The sequence below is a fragment of the Ornithorhynchus anatinus genome, chromosome X5 (assembly GCF_004115215.2).
Source record: "Ornithorhynchus anatinus isolate Pmale09 chromosome X5, mOrnAna1.pri.v4, whole genome shotgun sequence".
In the NCBI taxonomy this organism is placed as follows: Eukaryota; Metazoa; Chordata; class Mammalia; order Monotremata; family Ornithorhynchidae; genus Ornithorhynchus; species Ornithorhynchus anatinus.
The window spans coordinates 8,241,727-8,260,813 of NC_041753.1; the positions used below are offsets into that span (position 1 = coordinate 8,241,727).

The following is a 19,087-nucleotide window of genomic DNA, read 5'->3' on the forward strand; positions in this document are numbered from 1 at the left end:
GAAGGAAGGGTCCGGACGGCGGGGGGTGTCGGTGCTGCCCTCTGGTGGCGTCGGGCCGCTTGCCCGGCTTCGGCACCGGGAGGGAGCGGACGGCGGGGCCTCGGGGCCTCGGGGCCTCGGGGCCTCGGGGCCTCGACGCCTCGGGCCCGCGGATTAGGAGCCAGGCCGGGAATTCGCCGGCCCCCGGACGACCCGCCCGTCCAGTTCCGTGCGCCCTCCCCTCCCGCGGAGAGGATAAAGGGCCCGGCCGGGCCGCGGGCCCCGGGGACACGGGCATGAGGGGCCAGAGCGGGAAGGCGGCGCACGGGGCTGGGCCCTGGGCGCTCCTCAGCCTGCAGGTGGCTTTCCTGCTCCTGCCAGGTACGGCCGCCGCGGCGGGCACGGGCGGGCACGGGCGGCGGGCGGGGGCTCCGGGGGCGGGGCGGGGGGCTCCCGCGGGGGGGGGGGGCGGCGCCCCGTGGCCCCCTCGGGCTCTAACGCCGGCTTCGCCCCTGTCCCGTCCCCCGCGGGGCCTCAGGGACCTGCTGCCGGAGCCTCTGGTGGCCCTCCGAGCCGCCCCCGCGGGAGCAGCAGTCCGGCCCGCCGCTCCCCGGGCCCTCGGTGCCGGCCCCGCCGCTGCCACCCGACGGCCCGCCGCCCCCAGCCGCCCCGCCGGACAGCGGCTCCGGAGCCCTCGCCCCCGAGGCGACCCCCGGTCCTCCCTCCGCCCGTCCTCCGCCCGACGGCTCCGCCGCTGAGGGCGCCCGGCCCCCCGGCCCCCCGTCCTCTAGCCCCCCGGCTCCCGGCCCCCCGACCCCCGGCCCCCCGTCCTCTAGCCCCCCGGCTCCCGGCCCCCCGACCCCCGGCCCCCCGTCCTCTAGCCCCCCGGCTCCCGGCCCCCCGACCCCCGGCCCACCGTCCTCTAGCCCCCCGGCTCCCGGCCCCTCGGCCCCCGGCTCCGCGGCTGAGGACGCCCGGCCCCCCGGCCCCCGGGCTCCCGGTTCCCCGGCCCCCGGCTCCCCGGCCCCCGGCGCCCCAATAGCCCCCGGCCTCGGGCTTCCGAGCTCTTCGGAGGAAGCGGACGAGGAGTCTCCCTCCGTCTCCCCCAGCTCGGACGAGTCCAAGGCGAAGGAGGGCCCCCCCAGAGACCGGCCTCCTCCTGCCGGGCCTCCCGACTCCTCCGAACGCCGGCCGGAGCTGTCCCCATCGGCGCCGGGGGAACACCCCGCGGGGTCCCCGCCCCCGCCCGGCCCGGCCGACGGGTCTCCCCCGCGGGGGCCGCCCGGGACCCCCGGCCCCCCCGACCCTCCGGGGCCCCCCGAGCCCCCGGGGCCCCCCGAGCCCCCGGGGCCCCAGGCGGAGGAGCCGCTCCCCGTGCAGCAGGCCCCGTCCCGGGACCCGCCCTGGTCCCTCATCCACCGGCTGAGGAAGCTGCCGCTGCCATCGCCGCCGGGGACCTCCTGGGGGGGCGTCCACCCCAGCCCCGCCGCCTCCTGGGGTGGCCCGGGCTGGGGGGCCGGGCGGCCTCCCCTCCCCATCCTCCCGGGCCCCCCCCTTGGGGGGCACCGCCCCCCCCGGGGCTGGGCTGGGGAGCCCCCCGCCCCCTGCCGGGGCCCAGCTGGGGGGGGAGACCCGTCCAGCCCCCGGGGGGCTCCCCCTGCGCGTTGGGGGGCCGGCCCCCCGGGATGGGCTGGGGCGTCCCTAGCCAGTACCCCGGGGCCGGCTACGGTGCGGCCCAGCCCTACCCCGGGAATGCGTGGGGGGCCCAGAATCAGGTCCCGGGCGGCCACTGGGGGCTGGGAGGGCCAGGGCCCCTCCGGCCCCCGCAGCCCGGCTCCCCCTGGGGCATCGGCCACCGGCCGCCCGGCCAGGCCTGGGGGCTCGGGCACCGCCAGCCTGGGGCCCACTGGGGGTAGGTGGACGCCAAGCGGCCCACGTGCTCTCCGAGAGAGACGGGCACAGAGACAGGGAGACAGAAGAAGACTGGCAGAGACGGAGACGGAAAGACAGAGTGACAAGAGACCGAAAGGCAGAGAGAAAAGAGACAGAGAGACAGAAGAAGGGCGGCAGAGACGGAGGCAGAAAGACAGAGGGACAGAGACGGAAAGACAGAGCAAAGCAGATGGAGGCAAAGACAGAAAAACGGAAGGGATAATGACAGAGACGGGTAGAAGCGGAGACAGAAAGACAGAAAAAGAATGGCAGCGACAGAAAGACAGAAGTGACAGAGGCAGACAGAAAAAGCATGACAGAGACAGAGACGAGAAAGAGAGTGACAGAGACAGACACGGATAGAGGCAGAGAGCGAGGATGGGAGGGGTGGGCGATCCCGCCCGGAGCCCGAGCCTCTATCCGCGCCCCCCGCCCCCTGCCCTTCAGGGACACAGCTGCCGACCCCCAGACCTCACCTCTCTCCGCCTTCCCCGCCCCACATCCTGTCCTCACACGTTGAAAAATCTCAATAAAATATTTAAAAACAAGAAAAACTCAAGCAAACCGTGAGCTGTCCTAAATGCATGAGGGAAGCCGCCCCTCCCCGTTTCCCCTGGGGCTCGGGGTGTCACCCGTCGCGCGGGGACGGCTTCGAGGATCGGCGCGGCGAGAGGGAGAAACCGGGATCGAAAAGGCTGAGCCGGGCAAAATTTCTTCTGCGTGTCCAATCGAACTTCCCTCTGGGGAGATCCACACTTCGGCGTGGCTGGCCCGTGGCCATGCATCCAAGGGCCGCCAACGAACGCTTCCCACTCGGGAGGAATTCACTTATGCGTTAACTGCTCTTGGCGAAGCACCTAGATCCCACCCGCGAACCTTTCCCACTCGGTTGGAATTCTGGAACCCACGAATGCTTCCCACTCGGGAGGAATCCACTTCCGTATTACACGCCCGGGGCGAAGCTCCCTAGCTTCCAGCCCCACGCGCGCCCAGCGGGATGCGGTCCTGTCCCACGGCTCATTCATTCGTTCATTCATTCAATCGTATTTATTGAGCGCTTACTGTGTGCAGAGCACTGTTCTAAGCGCTTGGAATGTACAATTCCACCACAGATAGAGAGGATCCCTGCCCAACAACGGGCTCGCAGTCTAAATGTGGGGGACAGAAAGCAAAACAAAACAAGTAGACGGGCATCAATTCCATCAAAGGACAGAGCGGGCATCCATCCTCCGGGAAGGGGCGACCCGCGACCGGCTGCTGCAAGTCTAGATCCGCTTCCCAGAAGGTCGGAGGCGGCAGCTATTGGTCACCTGTCCTTTTGGGACGATCGAGCTTCGGTTTCTGCTCGTCCAATCTCGCCTCCTCCCGCCCCTTCAAACCTGATTTGGGTGGCCTCTGATTCGGTTCGAGGGTCGAGGGACATCTTTCTTCTGTATCCCCGGCCTGGGCTGTCTGTCTAGCGGTTTCAGTTGCCTGGGCGGTATCTCTCCCACTCTTCAGAGTTCTGCTTTGCTGACTCAAGCCGTCACGAGATAATAATAATAATAACTACATGGTATTCGTTAAGAGCTTACTGTGTGCCAAGCACTGTTCTAAGCACTGGGGTAGTTACAAGGTAATCAGGCTGTCCCACATGGGGCTCACGGTCTTAATCCTCATTTTACAGATGAGGTAACTGAGACACAGAGTAGTGAAGTGACTTATTCAAGGTCACACAGCAGACAAGTGGCAGAGCCAGCATTAGAACCCACATCCTTTGACTCCCAAGCCATGCTCTTTCCACTGAGCCACGCTGCTTCTCTAGCGTTTGACTTTGAGGAGGTGGGTGACCCGGCTCACCTTGGGAGGGGGGGTGGTCTGTCCCCTTACTGCCCCTCACCTCCTGCCCAAGCCGGGACCCCAAGAGTGCACCCCGAGTCCATCTGGGGGTGGCCCCGCCTACTCATGGAGCCTCCTGGGCCCCAGCACGGGACAGATGGTTTTGGAATCGCTCTCCTGGAGTTGGGAAAGAAGGTCGGAGAGGGGGAGAACGAAGTAGGGGAGAGAGGGAGGAAAAGGGGGAGGGGAGAAGGAAGGAGGTGGGAGAGAAGGGGAAGGAAGAGGAAAGAAGGGGAAGGGGGAAGGAAGGGGAGGGCGAGAAAGTAGGGAAAGAGAGGAAGAAGGAGGGAAGGAAGGGAAAAATGGAGGGGAGGAGGAGAAGGAAGGGAGAGGGGAGAAGGAAGGAGGAGGGAGGGAAGGAGGGGCATGGGAGGGAAAGAAGGAGGGAAGGAGGAGAGGAAATGGGGGAGAGAACATCAAAAACAGGAGGGTCCCTGGCACAGGAGGGCAGCCTGCCTGAACTAAGTGCAGCCTCGGGCCATGGGCTTCCTGAAAACACAGGATTTGGAAAGAGCATGGACTGGGAGTCCAGGGACCTGGGTTCTAATTCTGGCTCTGTCACTTGCGTGCTGTGGGACCCGGGGCAAATCCCTTCACTTCTCTGTGTTTGTGTTCTCCCCAGCACTTACTGCAGTGCTGGGGCCATATTAAGCACTTCACAAATACAATGATGATGATGACGGTGAATTCATCAATGTGGGACTGACCGTGGGGGCAGGGGTGAAATCTCTTTTCCCCACCCCCCCTTAGACCATGAGCCCCATGTAGGACAGGGACTGTGTCCGACCTGGTTGATCTTGCATTTACCCCAGCATTTGGTACAGTGCTTGGCACATGGTAAGTGCAAAAACAAATACCACAGTTATTTTTTTTTAATCACTCATGAAGGGTCTCTGAATTATTCATATAAAGCATTTAGTGGCAAGACTAGAATCTGAATGATCATCTAGGCAAGTGTAGCCTAGTGGAAGGGAGGTCAGGGAAGGAGCAGGGAAGAGAGACTTTGAGAGAAGCAGCATGGCCTAGTGGAAAGAGCCCGGGACTGGGAGTCAAGGGACCCTAGTTCTCACCCAGGCTCCGTCACTTGTCTGCCTTGTGATCTTGGGTAAATCTCTTCAGTTCTCTGGACCTCAGTTCCCTCATCTGTAAAATGGAGATTCAATCCCTGTTCTTCTTCCTACTTAGACTGTGAGCCCCATGTGGGACAGGGACTGCAATCAACCTTATTGGATCATATCTACTCCGGCACTTAGCACAGTGCTTGGCGCATGGAAAGTCCTTAACAAACAGCAATATTATCATTAGCATTAGAGGGATAGGAATCGTCTTCATCTACGAATCTTCATCTACGAAACCCGGTAGGGAGGTGGAGAAAGAGAGTCGCAGAGGTGGAGAGAGGCTCAGGGAGATCCAGAAAGAGGAAGGTGGAGACCCTCAACCCAACAGAAAGGCAGTGCCCCTTGTAGTCTGGATCCAGTTCCAAACAGATTCTCTTTTTATTGGCCTGCAGGATCGATCCTCCTGCCTCTGCTCTCAGCTCCCCTCCCCTCCCCTGGGGGGGGCCCGTTGTCCTTTGGTCCAGGAAGAGGGGAGCGAGGAATGAGACAGAGGCTGGGGAGAGCTAGGGGGATGGGGTCGGTGCTGGGAGGTGCTGGAGAGGAGGCGGAGGTGGGGGAAGGGGATCCTGGGAAGGTGGGAAAGGGTCCAGGGGAGGTTCTAAGCTTCCATCATCTCTATCCCAGTCTGCGGGGGTGCTCGTCTCCAGAACGGCCTGGGTTCAGATGTGTGTCTGCCTCCTTGTCCGTGTCCTGGCCAGTGTCCACTCCCGGGTCCGGTTCCATGTCCTGCTCCGTGTCCCGCTCTGGGACCCATTCCATGTCCTCCTCCTTGTACCATGCTGGGACCCATTCCGTGTTCCATTCCAGGACCCATTCCAGGCCCGACTCCGTGACCCACTCCTGAATCCATTCCATATCCCATTCCGGGACCCATTCTGGGTCTCAGGGTGGGACCAAGACCAAGGCCTGACCCGTGGCTCAGACCAGGCCCTGTTCCGTGGATCACTCCATGGGGGCGATGCCGCAAGACGTTGAAGGGGTTCCACAGGGGCCGGGGGCCATTCATCTGCAAGGCAAGGAGGCAGGTTGGTCAACTTCATCACACTCCCGTCTCCCACCTGATTGGGCTCCATCGCACTCCTGCCTCCCACCAGGTCAGTCTCCATCACACTCCTGCCTCTCACTTGGTCAGGCACCATCACACTCCCACCTCCCATCTGGGCCTTCCTTTCTCCTCACTCATTCCTGCATGACCAATTGCCCACATTTACCACTCACCATTGTCCCTATTTCTAGGCAGCCACGTTATTCAAACATCCAACCACCCTCCTCTAGAATGTCAGCTTGTTGTGGGCAGGAAAACTGTCTCTCAACTCTGTCATATTGGGCTTTCCCAAACGCTTAGTAGAGTGCTCTGAACACAAAAAGCACTCAATAAATATGATTGATAGATTGACCCTTATTCCTCTTTTCCCTTCTGCATTCTCCTGGCCCTCTTGTTGGCCGGTCTCTCTGTCCCATAATGCACCTTCTATTTAAATCTGCCTCTCCCAGGCTCAAGCCCTCTCTTTTTCCTGACCTCCCCTAGATTCCTGATCTCGGATGCTTTCACTCTCTCCCTCCCCTTGAGACATTTCACCGTCACTCCATTTCTTTGGAGAGGCAATCTTTCCACTGGACACTATTTCCCCGGGACTCGGCTTCCCTCTTCATGAGCTGGCCTGACAGCGGAACCAGCCCAAGTGTCCAGCCCACCGCCATCTTGACCCCCACCACTGGTGAGGGCAGAGCTGGGGGGAGGGCCGAGGGAGTGGGGGGGAGCACTCACCAGCCAGAGGCTGAGCCCGATGCAGAGCCCGACAACAAGGCCGGTGCAGGCCAGGGACACGAGGATGATCCCGTAGGGCTGAAGGTATCCGACGGGTTTGAGCCACACGGTCGGAGATGTGGAGGTGTGACTCGTAGTGGGGCTAGTGAGGGAGGTTCGAGATGGGTCGGTCCGGGAGGTGCTGAAGGAAAGGGACTCAGAGGTGGACGAACCTGCGGGGGATGAACCTGTGGGGGATGCTCTGGAGGTGGGTGAGCTGGTGGGGAAGGAGCCAGTGGCGGTTGAGCTGGTGGGGGTTGAAACAGTGGGGGATGAGCTGGTGGAGGGTGAATCAGTGGGGAATGAGCTGGTGGGGGATGAGACAGTGGCAAATGAGCTGGTAATGGATGAGATGGTGGGGGATGAGCCCGTGGAGAATGAACCTGTGGTAGTTGTATCAGTGAGAGATGAACTGGTGGGGGATGAGCCAGTGGCGGGAGAAATGGCGGGAGGTGAACTGGAGGGGGATGAACCCGGGGTGGATGAGTCACTGGGGAATGAGCTGGTGGGAAATGAACCGGTAGGAAATGAGTTGGTGGCAGATGAACCCGTGGAGGATGATGAACCAGTGGGGGATGAACTGGTGGGGGATGATGAACTGGTTGGGAATGAACTGGTGGGGAATGAGTTGGTGGTGGATGAACCAGTGGAGAATGAACCAGTGGGGGATGAAACAGCTGGAGATGAGCTGGTGGGGGGTGAGCCGGTGGGGGAGGATGAGATGATGGGGGATGAGCCAGTGGGGGATGAAATGGTGATGGTTGTATCAGTGAGGGATGAACCGGTGGTGGATGAGATGGTGGGGGATGAACTGGTGGGGGATGAAGTGGTGGAGAATAAGCCAGTTGGGGATGAACCAATGGAGAATGAACCAGTGGGAGATGAACTGGTGGGAAATAAGTCAGTGATAGATGATCCAGTGGAGGATGAACCAATAGGGGATGAACCAGTGGGGGATGAGCTGGTGGGGGTTGAGCCAGTGAGGAATGAGCTGGTGGTGGATGAGATGGTGGAGGATGACCCAGAGGAGGATAAACCGGTGGTGGTTGTACGTGTAAGGGATGAACCAGTGGGGGATGAACTGGTTGGGGATGAACTGGTGGGGGATGAGATGGTGGGGGATGAACCGGTGGTAGATGAGATGGTGGGAGATGAGTTGGAGGGGGATGAACTGGTGGTGGATGAGGAGCTGGGGGATGAGCTGGTAGGGGGTGAAGCAGTGGCAGAAGAGACAGTGGGAGGCGAACCTGAAGGGGATGAACTCGGGGTGGGTGAGACGATGGGGAATGAGCTGGTGGGGAATGAGTCGGTAGAGGGGCTAGAGCCAGTGGAGGATGAGACAGTGGGGAATGAACCAGTGGGGGGTGAACCAGTGGTGGTTGTACCAGTGAGGGATGAACCGGTGGGGAATGAACTAGTAGGGAATGAGCCAGTGGGGGATGAGCCAGTGGGGGATAAATCAGTGGTAGTTGTACCAGTGAGGGATGAATCAGTAGGGAATGAACTGGTGAGGGATGAGACGGTGAGAGATGAACTAGCAGTCGATGAGACAGTGGTGGAGGAGCCAGTGAGGGATGAACCAGTGGGGGATGAGCCAGTTGGGGATGAACCAATGGGGACTGAACTGGTGGGAGAAGAGCTGGTGGGGAATGAGTCGGTGGTGGATGAACCAATGGAGGATGAACCAGTTGGGGATGAACGGGTGGGGATAGAGCTGGTGGGGAATAAACTGGTGATAGATGAACCGGTGGGGGATGAAATAGTGGGGGATGAGAAAGTGGGGGATGAGGCGGTGGTGGATGAACTAGTGATGGATGAAAGAATGGGAGATGAGCCAGTGGGGGATGAACCAGTGAGGGATGAGCTGGGGGGGGATGAGCCGGTGGGGGATGAGCCAGTGGGGGACGAACTGCTGAGGGATGAACCAGTGGGAGTTGAACCAGTGGGGAATGAACCAGTGGGGGATGAACTGATGGGGGATGAGCTAGTGGGGGATGAACTGGTAGTGAATGAGCCAGTGGTGGATAAATCAGTAGTGGTTGAACCATTTGGGGTTAAACTGGTTGGGGATGAAACAGTGGGGGATGAGCTAGTGGGGAATGACTCAGTGGGAGATGAACTGGTGGTGAATGAAACAGTGGTGGTTGTACCCATGTGGGATGAACCGGTTGGGGATGAAGCAGTGGAGGGTGAGCTGGTGAGAGATGAACTGGTGGGGAGTGAGGCAGTGGAGGATGAGCTGGTGGTGGATGAATTGGTGGGGGATGAACTGGTGGTGGATGAGACAGCAGGGGATAAAACGGTAGTGGATGATCCAGTAGGGGATGAACTGGTGGGAGATAAACCATTAGTGGATGAGATAATGGGGAATGAACTGGTGAGGGGCGAGCCGGTTGGGGAGGAGGTGATAGAGGAAGAAACAGTGAGGGATGTTGTGTCTGGAGACAGAGTAGTGACTGAGGTGGTGCTGGTTGACTGGCTGGTGGTTGATGTACCCAGTGACTGGGTAGTATGAGAAGGAGTTCTGATTGACTGGCTGGTTGTTGCGGTGTTGACCGATGACAGAGTACTAACTGGAGGGGTGCTGGTTGCCAGGCTGGTGATTGAGGTGGGGTCTGATGACAGGGTAGTATCTGGAGAGGTGCTGGGTGCCTGGCTGGTGGTTGAGGTGGGGACCGACGTCAGGGAAGTAATCGGGGAAGTGTTGGTTGACTGGCTGGTGGTTGAGGTGGGGGCCGATGACAGGGTAGTATCCGAGGAGGTTCTGGGTGCCGGGCTGGGGGTTGAAGTGGGGACCGATGTCAGGGTAGTATCCGGGGAGGTGCTGGGTGACTGGCTGGTGGTTGAAGTGGGGACCGAAGACAGTGTAGTATCCGGGGAGGTGCTGGGTGGCTGGCTGGTGGTTGGGGTGGGGACTGACGACAGGGTAGTATCTGGAGAGGTGCTGGTTGCCTGGCTGCTGGTTAAGGTGAGAACCAGTGACAGGGTAGTAAATGGAAGGGTGCTGCTTGACTGGCTGGTGGTTGAGGTGGGGAACGATGTCAGGGAAGTATCCGGGGAAGTGTTGGTTGACTGGCTGGTGGTTGAGGTGGGGGCCGATGACAGGGTAGTATCTGGAGAGGTGCTGGGTGCCTGGCTGGGGGTTGAAGTGGGGACCGATGTCAGGGTAGTGTCCGGGGAGGTGCTGGGTGTCGGGCTGGGGGTTGAAGTGGGGACCGATGACAGTGTAGTATCCGGGGAGGTGCTGGGTGGCTGGCTGGTGGTTGGGGTGGGGACCGACGACAGGGTAGTAGCTGGGGAGGTGCTGGTTGCCTGGCTGGGGCTTGAAGTGGGGGCCGATGTCAGGATAGTACCCAGAGAGGTACTGGGTGCCTGGCTGGTAGTTGGGGTAGGGATCAATGTTAGGGTAGTATCTGGGGAGACCGACGACAAGGTAGTATCTGGGGAGGTGCTGGTTGCCTGGCTGGTTGTTGAGGTGAGGACCAATGACAGGGTAGTATCTGGGGAGGTGCTGGTTGCCTGGCTGGGGGTTGAGATGGTGACCGATGTCAGGGTAGTATCCAGAGAGGTGCTGGTTGCCTTGCTGGTGGTTGAGATGGGGACTGATGACAGAGTAGTATCTGGAGAGGTGCTGGTTGCCTGGCCGGTGGTTGAGGTGGGGCCCGGCGACAGGGTAGTACCTGGAGGGGTGCTGGTTGCCTGGCCGGTGGTCGAGATGGTGACCGACGTCAGGGTGGTACCAGGAGATGTGCTGGTTGCCTGGCTGCTGGTTGAGGTGGGGACCGATGATTGGCTGCTGACTGAAGTGGTGTGGAGTGACTGACTATTCGCTGAAGTCAGGCTAGGTGCCTGGCTGCCGGCCAAGGTGTTGACCGTTGGTTGGCTGGTTGGTGAAGTTCCTCCCGTGGGCTGGCTAGTGGCCATGGTGTTGACCAGTGTTGATTGGCTGGTAGCGGGTGACTTGCTGTCCACTGACACACTGCTGAACGAGTTGTTGGTTGGCACTGTTTTAAACGTTGTTACTGCGCAGCTTTTCAGCTCTGCAGAGATATTTATATTAGAAGACAGCATTCTATATTCCCAGCAAAAGACTCATCTTCTCTCTAGTTGTCCTTCCAGGCCATCCAAAAAAGCTATCGTAGCCCATTCCTTCTGTCCACCTCAATTCCTCCTCTTTAACGGGCCTTCCTTTCTTTCAATCAGCTTTTAGCTTTCTAGCTCCCTGATCCTGGGGTCCGCACCTGCCAGCCCTTCCCATTTTTCTGTCCCTCTTGTAGGGAGAGAACAGGTATTGAGGCCCTATTTTACGGATGAGGAAATGAAGGCACAGAGAAGTCTCGTGGCTTGCATTAGGTCCCACAGCAGGCAAGTGAAGGATCCAGGATTAGAACCTGGGTTTTCCAGCTCAGAGTCCTAAGCCAGGTGGAGGTGTGGAGAGTTGCAGCCCCTTGGGGTGGGAGGGGCCTGGGGCCAGCATATCCCAGCAATGACACTCCAGCCTGGAATCCAGTCCATTCTAGAACACTGGCTTGAAACAGATCAGCTTTTCCCAGGTCTCCGATATATCCTGTGTCTCCAAAAGCACCAGTGGCGGGACACACATACACACACATACATATACATAATCAATCAATCATATTTATTGAGCACTTACTGTGTGCAGAGCAACTGTACTAAGTGCTTGGGGTGCATGCGCGCACACACACACACACACACACACACACAGACACGACCACCATACTCTCCTGTAGAATTGAGGAAGAGCGTGGTCTAAAGGAAAGAGCTTGGGCCTGGGAGTCAGAGGACCTGAGTTCTAATTCCCACTCCTTGCCTGCTGTGTGACCTTGGGCAAGTCACCTCACTTCTTAGTGGTTCAGTTTCCACACCTGTAAAATGGGGATTGAACTCTACTCCCTCCTACTCAGTCTGTGAGGCCCACGAGGGAGAATTTAGGGTTAGAGTTTGGGGGGACGTGGGGGTCAAGGAACAGCTCGGACAACCATAAATGTGCCAACCTCAACTTCTGGCCTGGCACGTTCCAGGCGGCCATCCATATTTTCACCCTGGCTCTGTGGCCCATCATTCATATCTAGGCTAAGGAGAGATAACGCAGGTTTAAATTCAAAATGGCGGGCGCTTCCCCCGACTCCCAGAAGTGAGACTCAGCTCCACTCAAGTAGGAGTGATTCCAGACCAGAAATGAATCCCGGGATCCCCTGCTTCCCTGTGGCCCCCACCCCTCAGAGGAACCGGGGGAGAAGGGAGGGGCCCCCGGAGCAGTTGGAGGGAGTAGGGTCGGTGTGGAGGAAAAGAGCCAAGTGACTGAAACCATTCCTCAGCCTCCTTTCTCACCCCAGCCCCTCAGCAAAATTGACCTCTTTCCTCCACGTTGCCACTCCCTAACCTGCTGACCCCACCTACTCTCCCCACTTCAGGACCCCAAACACCCTGTCCTTCAGACCTGCCTGAGGTTGAAGCTTTGTTAATGAGATGTACATCACCTTGATTCTATTTATTTGCTATTGTTTTAATGAGATGTTCTTCCCCTCGATTCTATTTATTGCCATTGTTCTTGTCTGTCTGTCGCCCCCGATTAGACTGTAAACCCGTCTAAGGGCAGGGACTGTCTCTGTTACCGATTTGTACATTCCAAGCGCTTGGGCAGTGCTCTGCACATAGTAAACGCTCAATAAATACTATTGAATGAATGAATGAATGAATGAATGAAGGTGGGGCCTTAAGGCTGGGCCTGCTTGTAGTCCCTGGACTGGATATTTACTAACTGTCCTGTCCACTGGTGGTGAAGAAGCAGCGTGGCCTAGAGGCTAAAGCCCGGGCCTGGGAGTCAGAAGGACTTTGGTTCTAATCCCGGTTCTGCCACTTGTCTGCTGTTTGACTTTGATCAAGACACTTCACTTCTGGGGCCTCAGTTGCCTCATCTGAGAAATGGGGATTAAGACTGTGAGCCCTGTGTGGGACAGGGACTGTGTCTGACTCAATCACCTTGCATTCACCCCAGGGCTAAGGACAGTGCCTGGCATATAGTAAGCGCACATCAAGTACCATTAAAAAACCCAAAACTGTACTGGGCCATTGGGAAATACAGAACAACCAATCGATACATTCCCTGACCGCAAGGAGCTTCCATTCTAATGGTGGACACTGTGAACCCCACATGGGACGGGGACTGGGTCCCACCTGCTTACCTTGTATCTACCCCAGCGTTTAGAAGAGTGCCTGGCACATAATAAGCATTTAACAAATACCATAATTATTATTAACAACTAGAGTGATTGGAAAAAAGAACCAGGAACACACACGTGCACCTAAATGGCCAGGAGGGCTGGGGGGTCTGAGTGGGGTTTGGAACAGGGAAGCAGACCAAGTTGGCCAGGGAGATTTGGGGACTAGCACTGGAGTGGGCAGAAGTTGGGAGAATGTGCAGAAAAGCAGCGTGGCTTAGTGGATGGAGCACTGGCCTGGGAGTCAGAAGGATCTGGGTTCTAATCCCAGGTTTGCCACATGTCTGCTGTGTGACCTTGGGCAAGTCACTTAACTTTTCTGTGCCTTAGTTACATCATCTGTAAAATGGGGATTAAGACTGTGGGCCCTAGATGGGACATGCACTCTGTCCAACCTGATTACTTGGTATCTTCCCCAGTACTAAGAACAGTGTCTGGCACATAGTAAGCACTTAACAAATACCATAATAATAATTATTAATATTATTATTTTCCCAGCCTCCATCTCTCCTGGGATTTGGGGTAATATTTTCCCACCCCTTCCCAGCTTCTAGATCTCCCACCCTCCACTCCCGCCCCCCGCACCACCCTGGGACCCTGCTCCAAATCCCAGGCACTCACTTGATCTGCTGAGCAGCAATCCCATCAGCAGCCAGGGGACCACGGGAAACTTTGTCCTCTTCATTGGGAAATAATCCAGTGGGAACCCCAAAACCTGGGGTCTGGGGCCAGAGCAGGCTGTACCACAGTGGTGGGGAGTCTCGGGGGGCGTCGGGGGGCGACAGGGGGAGTGGGGTTTGAGCAGAGAGCTGAGTCCTTGGGTTTTTGGGGTGGGGAGCGGTCGTGTCCGTGGGGAGGGTGGGGACTGGGATCAGGGGTCCCCTGGGTGGCTCCGCACCGGCTTCTGTTCTTTATCCTCCTCTTCCTCCCTGGGGCCACTGGGGGATTTATAGCCGTGGTCCGGCTGGGGAGGCTGGGTCAGCCCTACCCGGGGGAGGGGCGGAGCAGAGCCCCGGGTTAATCCAGGGCCGGGGAGGCCGGTCTGGGGGGCGTGGGGGGGTGGGGCCCATGAGTTTGGGGAAAGGAAGGTGACAGAGGTGGGGAGGGTGCTGGGGTGGGGGGTGGGGGGTGAATGACCCGAAGGTGTGAGGCAGAACTCTGCCCCTGGGGAGGAGCAGGGAGGAGAACTGTAATGAGGGGATCAAACTTGTCAGGTGAACGGGGACCCACCCTGGCAGAACCAGAGCCTGAACAGAAACCAGTTTCCCTCTGAAGTGAAGTGGTATCATTTTCCAGGAGGCCCCTGTGCTTGCTCTGGAGAGCGAGGACGGGGGAAGGAGGCCAGAGGTCTGGAGGCCAGGGTGCTTGGGCAACCTGGGGCTGGGGGGCGGGGGGCCCTGGGAGGGAGCAGGGAGAAGGTGGGGGGCGAAGATTGGGAGCCGGGACGCCTAAATGGCAAACTCGCCAAGGGCAGGGGTCCTGTCAACCAACTCTCTTGTGTTGTCCTCTCCCAGGCGCTCAGCACAGTGCTCTGCTCACAGTAAGTGCTCAATAAATACCATTGATTGAATGGCAGTCCCACCCACACCCCTCCCTAGGGCCGGGGAACCTGCTGTGGGGAACCTCCGTTTACCTCCTCTGCAGGGGCGGGGAGCTCATCGATGTTTCACGCACAGAGTAAGTGCTCAGTAAATACCGTCAATTGATTGATTGCAACCTGGGTCCTGGAGAGTGGAGAGGAGAGTAAGGGTGGAAGCTGGGGGTCCTGAATTACATCCCCCCTCTAATACTGAAAGCTTGTTGTGGGCAGGGAACTGAGTCTGCCGAGCTCAGTTGTACTGTCCACAGTACAGTGCCCTGCACATAGTAAGGTCTCAATAAACACCACTGACGATGGTCCCGAACGGAACCAGGACAACCCCAGCGGCGCATTCTCGTTCATTCATTCATTCAATCATCCAATCGTATTTATTGAGCACTTAGTGGGTGCAGAGCACTGTACTAAGCGCTTGAAAAGTACAATTCAGCAATGAAGAGAGATAATCCCGTCCCACACCGGGCTGGACTTGGCCCACGTTCCCGCGTCCGGACCGGGCCGGGCCGAGCCGGGGAGAGGACTCGGGGGGGGGGGGGGGGGTGTTGGGAGCGGTATCTGCTCCGGTCGCTGCGGAATCAACGGTTGGGCCCTGGCCGCCGTTTAACGAGGGACCGCTGAGGCCGCCGCCAAGGCGCTGGCCCGGAGGCCGGACGATGATTTAGTTAATGAAATAATGGATTATCTGATGAAAGTAATAGCCCTCGAGGGATGGCGTGAAAGAACGGCCGGTCCCCACCGCCCTGCGGAGCAGGTAAACCGAGGCAGCCGGGGGGGGAGGAGCGGCCTGGGGGAGGGCAGTGGGATGGAAGGGGACCGCCCCCTGCCCCTCCGTCCCTCCCCTCCAGCCCCGCTTATTAAGTCATTTCCCCGAAGGAGGCTCCTGCGGGGACTGTCCTTCGGCCTCGCCGCGGCCGCCGCCTTCTTGCCACCTGCTAATTAGCGGTCTGGGCCGGTCGGTCGGTCGGTCGGTCGGTCGGTCGGCCGCTCCGGTCCCGCCCCCGGAGGGCCCCACCGTTCCCCGCCCTCGGCAGGCACGCGTCTTTTCTCCGCTTTGGGTCAAGCTGCCGGGCCGCCTATCGGCCCTCCGGCCCGCAGCCCCCTCCGCAGCCCCGGGGCCGTCCCCGCCCGCGCCCGGGGGCCCGGGGGTCCGGGCTGACTCTGCGGGGTGGCGGAGAGAAGCCGGGTTCGCCGGGGAGGGGAGGGAGCGACTGCGACGGGCGGGCGGCAGAAGCTGGGGAAGCGGACCCGCACCCGCACCCTCACCCGGCCCCGGCACCGACACTCCCCGGACCCCCACATTCACCCAGGGGCGCGCGCAGACACCCCCCGCACCTCCAGCCCCCCACCCGGCCCGTGCAGACAGCCCCCAGACCTCCAGCCCCCGGACCCCCAGCCCCGCCCCGGGTGCATGCAGACCATCCCCCGACCCCTCACTCACCCCCTTCCCCGTCGCCCCCCCGGATCCTCCCAGCCTCGTCCCGGACATGTGCAGATCCCACCCCAGAACCCAAGCCATCCCGTGCGAGCAGAGCCCCCCAGACCACCAGACACGCCCGAAACACCCCCCGGGGGTGCATTCTGACACCCCCTGGACCCGGAGTCCCACCTCAGAGAACGCAGACGCACATGACGCACGCCTCAGAGATCCCCCCCATCACTCAGATCGTCATCCAGCTATCCCGTCTCCTCCTTCCCACCTCTGAGAGAGACCCTCTTACTCCCATTTCGTGGCTGAATGCTTGGCTCCCTCAGTGGCGCTTATTGAGTGCTTACTGTGGGCAGAGCGCTGGATTAAGCACTTGGGAAAGGATGATACCACAGAGTTGGCAGTCACGTTCCCTCTCACAATGAGCTTACAGACTTAACTGTTTTATTTACAAAGTTAAATGGAAAAAAAAGCAGTGCTGTCTAGTGGCTAGAGCCCCGGCCTAGGAGTCAGAAGAGCAGGGTTCTAACCCCAGCTCCGCCACTTGTCCGGGCAAGTCGCTTCACTTCTTTGTCCTCAGCTACTTCATCTGTCAAATGGGTATTAAGGCTGTAAGCCCCATGAGGAGCATGGACCGTGTCCCACCCGACTAGCTTGGGTCTACTCCAGCATTTGGTACAGTGCCTGGCACATAGTAAGAGCTGAACCAATACCTTCAAAAAGAGAGCCATCCATCTCTCATGACACCACACATGCACACACAAACACACACCCCTCTCCCAACCATCTGGTGAAGTTGGTCATCTTGGAACATTTTATACCTCATCCTCAATGGGTGAGGTTTGGGGGAAGAGGGAAAGACCTGAGAAGGGAGACCCCCAGATCCTTGCACTGTTCCAAGCCCTCAGGACGATGCCCAGTCATACCCTGAACCACCTGGTGCTGCAAAGGGCGGATGGGAGTGGGGCAGAGTGGGAAGGGTGTCCTGTTAGGGGCAAGAGAAGAGAAGAAATGATGAAAGAGGGAAGCTCCTGGTTAAAGAAGTGTTCTGATACTCACTCCCCATCTTCTCAAACTCCCTAGGCTTCTACGGAGACACTGAGTCTTGTTGGAAGATATGAACACCAACTCTCGGTCCTCCCCACCTCTCTTGTTCTCTCCCAATTGGACTGGGCTGGACTGGAGTGGGGAGAGACAGGAGGCAGGGAGGTCAACGAGGAGTCTGATGCAGTCATCGAGGCAGGATAGGTTGAACACTTGAATCAGCAGGGTAGTAGTTTGGATGGAGAGGAAAGGGTGGATTTTGAGGGACTCCCACAGTTGGAGGGAGGAAGGCAGAGAAGGAGCCTACAGAAGAGACTGAGAAGGAATGGTCAAAGGGATAGGAGGAGAAACAGGAGAGAATAGAGTCGGTGAAACCGAGTTTGGTTAAGGTTTCCATGAGAAGGGGGTGGTCAACAGTACTCAAGGCAGCCGAGAGGTCGAGGAGGATTAGGATGGAGTAGAGGTCGATGGATTTGGCTAGAAGGAGATCACCGTTGACCTTTGAGAGGGCGGTTTCCAAGGAGTGAAAGGGATGGAAGTCAGATTGAAGGGGGTCGAGTAGGGAATTGGAGGAGAGAAAGTGGAGGTAGCCGGTGCAGGCAACTCGCTTATGGAGTTTGAAGATGAATGGAAGGAAAGAAATGGGGTCATAACTGGAGGGAGCGATGGACCAAAAGGGAGGATTTTTTTCAGAGAGGGGAGACGTGAGCATTTTTTAAATGGTATTTGTTAAGCGCTTACTATTTTCCAGGCCCTGTACTAAGAGCTAGGATAGATGAAAGATAATCACGTCTCACATGGGGCTCACAGTCTTAATCCCCATTTTACAGCTGGGGTAACTGAGTCACAGAAAAGTGAAGTGATTTGTGACAAGTGACGGAGCCGGGATTATAAACCAGGTCCTCTGATCCCCAGGCCCAGGCTCTATCCACTAGACCATGCTGCTTCTCTTTATTCTGTAGTTCTCGAGTGCCTAGTACAGTGCTCAGTGGGTGCTCCAGTGAATGCTCAGTAAATACGACTACTGGGGCCCCAGGGAGTGCTTAATAAATACTACCGATTGATTGACCGGGGCGATGGGCTGACTGAGCCAGCCACGTTCATGGTTCCAAAAGATTTTTTGAGGGTGGGAGGGGGCTCATTCAGGGCGGGAAAGGTGCTCAGGAGGGACAGTAGGGCTTGGGAGGCCAGGCATCTCAGTGCATAATGGGAAAGAAGTAGCTAGGCCAGGGCTAGGAGCAGGATCCCTAGGCCTAGGAGGGGTTTGGGCCGCGGTTAAGGACAGGGAGGGTGGCTTGGGGGTGGGGAGGGGAGAAAGGGAAACACCGGCGAGCACAGTGGCTGGGTGGGGGCAGGGTCAGATATGGAACTTAATCCAGAAAGTGAATGCAGGGGAGAGAGCGCTGAGATCAGCGAGAGAGACCTCTCAGCTCTGTGTGGGAGAGATAGCCAAAGGGCCGGCCGAGATAAGCCGGGCTTCAAGAGCCTGCTGGTACAGGGCACCTACGGCTAGAGTCTGGACCTCTCTTCAAGACTGGGAAAAATAAATGGAGATTCCATGTGGGGCTGGGGGGCCCCGGGCTGGGGGAGAGGAGGTAAGGTGGGGGTGAAGGGACTCCTGCCTCCTTCTGGGGAAGAGGGAGAGCCTAGAGGGAGTGGGGAAGGGAGGGTGGGAGCGGAAAGCCACTGAGAGTTCGAAGTCCTAGGAAGGGAGTAGGGGAGGGATCCGGAATGGAGAGATACTAAGTGGGGGCCGGGAGCTTGTGGCCTGGAGGGAAGAGGGACCCGCTGGGTGCGAGGAAAGGAGAGAGGCACCAGAAGGAAGAGCCAGCTCACCGTAAAGGCAGTGTGACCTTGGGCAAGTCACTTGGCCTCTCAGAGCCTCAGCGTGTTCATCTGTACAATGGGGAGAAGTTAACGGCTCTCCCTCCCTCTTAGACTGTGAGCCTAGCTAGTAATGCAACCCAAGGTTTATTAAATCCCATCTGCTCCAAGAGGCCTTACCCGACTAAGCTCTCATCTCCCCTATTCTCCCTTCGCATCATCCTTACATTTGGTTCTCTA

The 19,087-nt window shown here is 58.5% G+C and overlaps 1 protein-coding gene across 1 annotated transcript; it reads left to right on the forward strand.

Annotated features, from left to right (window-relative positions):
- Window positions 1–275: 275 nt before the first annotated feature.
- Window positions 276–1,895, forward strand: CX5H6orf15 (chromosome X5 C6orf15 homolog). Its single transcript, XM_029055579.1, has 4 exons — window positions 276–360; window positions 518–694; window positions 1,022–1,241; window positions 1,685–1,895. Exons 1-4 carry the CDS (start codon window positions 276–278, stop codon window positions 1,893–1,895), a joined length of 693 nt encoding a protein of 230 aa, XP_028911412.1.
- The last annotated feature ends 17,192 nt before the right edge of the window (window positions 1,896–19,087 follow it).